Consider the following 1,082-nt stretch of genomic DNA (forward strand, 5'->3'; position numbering starts at 1 on the left):
CACCGGGCCGGACAATCTCAGACGCTCAGAGGATGTTTTGACTGCGCTGAATTACAATGTTTGTTGTTTCTCACTCCCAATAATTGACATTTGATAGCGACTACTGTAAAAGCGGCTGAGAGGAATGGGGCTGAGGCAGAACAGAGGCAAAGAGCCGAGCGGTGGGGAGCCCTGCTCGTTGCCTTTGGGCAGTTTGGGGGCAGGCAGGGGTGTCCTTTGCCTCTCTCCCCGGTGGGGACCGGGTGCGGAGGAGCTGCGGAAACCTCCCGCGGATGCTCTGGGGGTAGTTTTCCTCCGGCAGAGCCCGATCCCTTTGGCTTATGGCTTGTTTGTACCCCCTTTGCATTGCTTTTCTGTGCAAGGAAGAAAGCGGCCGCTCGCACCCCGCTCCGGGAGACGGCATCACCGACGGGGGTGAGCGGGGCCGGGGCCGGCCCCGACCCCGCCACGGAGTTGGGGACGGGACGCGGCCGGTGCATAGCGGTCCTGCCCGGGCTGTGGGCTCAAAAAGCGGTTTTTACATTATTTTTGAAAGACGTTTAAAACACAAGCACCGTTTGCGGGCGTCACAAGGGCAATTGGTGAAATTACGGGAGGGCTACGCAAAGCAGAGGGGGGCGGCAGGGAAAGGCTCCCGGAGCGGAGGAGGCGGCAGCGTGCGGCCGGTGAGAGCCCCGGGGCGGGCGGCTCCGTCTCCGGGGGGTGCTGGGCGACCCGGGCCGCACAAGGAAGGCCAGGGACGTGCAAGGTTAAGCCACTCTCTTTAATGACAACTTGCTGATCTCCATCAGCTTGTACAGCAAAGGGAAACACGTACGAACGGGCGGCGGGGCAAGGGGAGGACAGTGCATTTCAATACTAACTCACGTTTTAGTGCATAACCCTACGGGGACCTGGCAGGTCGGAGTGTCTGTATTCCTTGTCCGGGGTGTGTGGGGGTCTGTCCTCATCCAAGGATATCTGTTCTGGGCTTCCCGCTGGCGAGAGCCGCTCCCGGCCCGATACCGGGTGTCTGCGGGGCGCAGCCGAGGCCGGCGTTAGCAGCCCCGCAAGGGGGGAGCTGAGGGCGGGTGAGAAGACGA

The 1,082-nt window shown here is 61.7% G+C and overlaps 1 protein-coding gene across 1 annotated transcript in view; it reads right to left on the reverse strand.

Annotated features, from left to right (window-relative positions):
• Positions 1-870: 870 nt before the first annotated feature.
• Positions 871-1,082, reverse strand: part of NKX2-5 (NK2 homeobox 5) — a 2,448-nt gene continuing 2,236 nt past the window's right edge. Inside the window, exon 3 of the mRNA XM_009882095.1 lies at positions 871-1,060. Coding sequence (XP_009880397.1) covers positions 871-1,060 — 190 coding nt within the window. The remainder of the gene's footprint in view (positions 1,061-1,082) is intronic.

Source organism: Charadrius vociferus, unplaced genomic scaffold (genome assembly GCF_000708025.1).
Source record: "Charadrius vociferus isolate BGI_N301 unplaced genomic scaffold, ASM70802v2 scaffold3, whole genome shotgun sequence".
NCBI lineage: Eukaryota > Metazoa > Chordata > Aves > Charadriiformes > Charadriidae > Charadrius > Charadrius vociferus.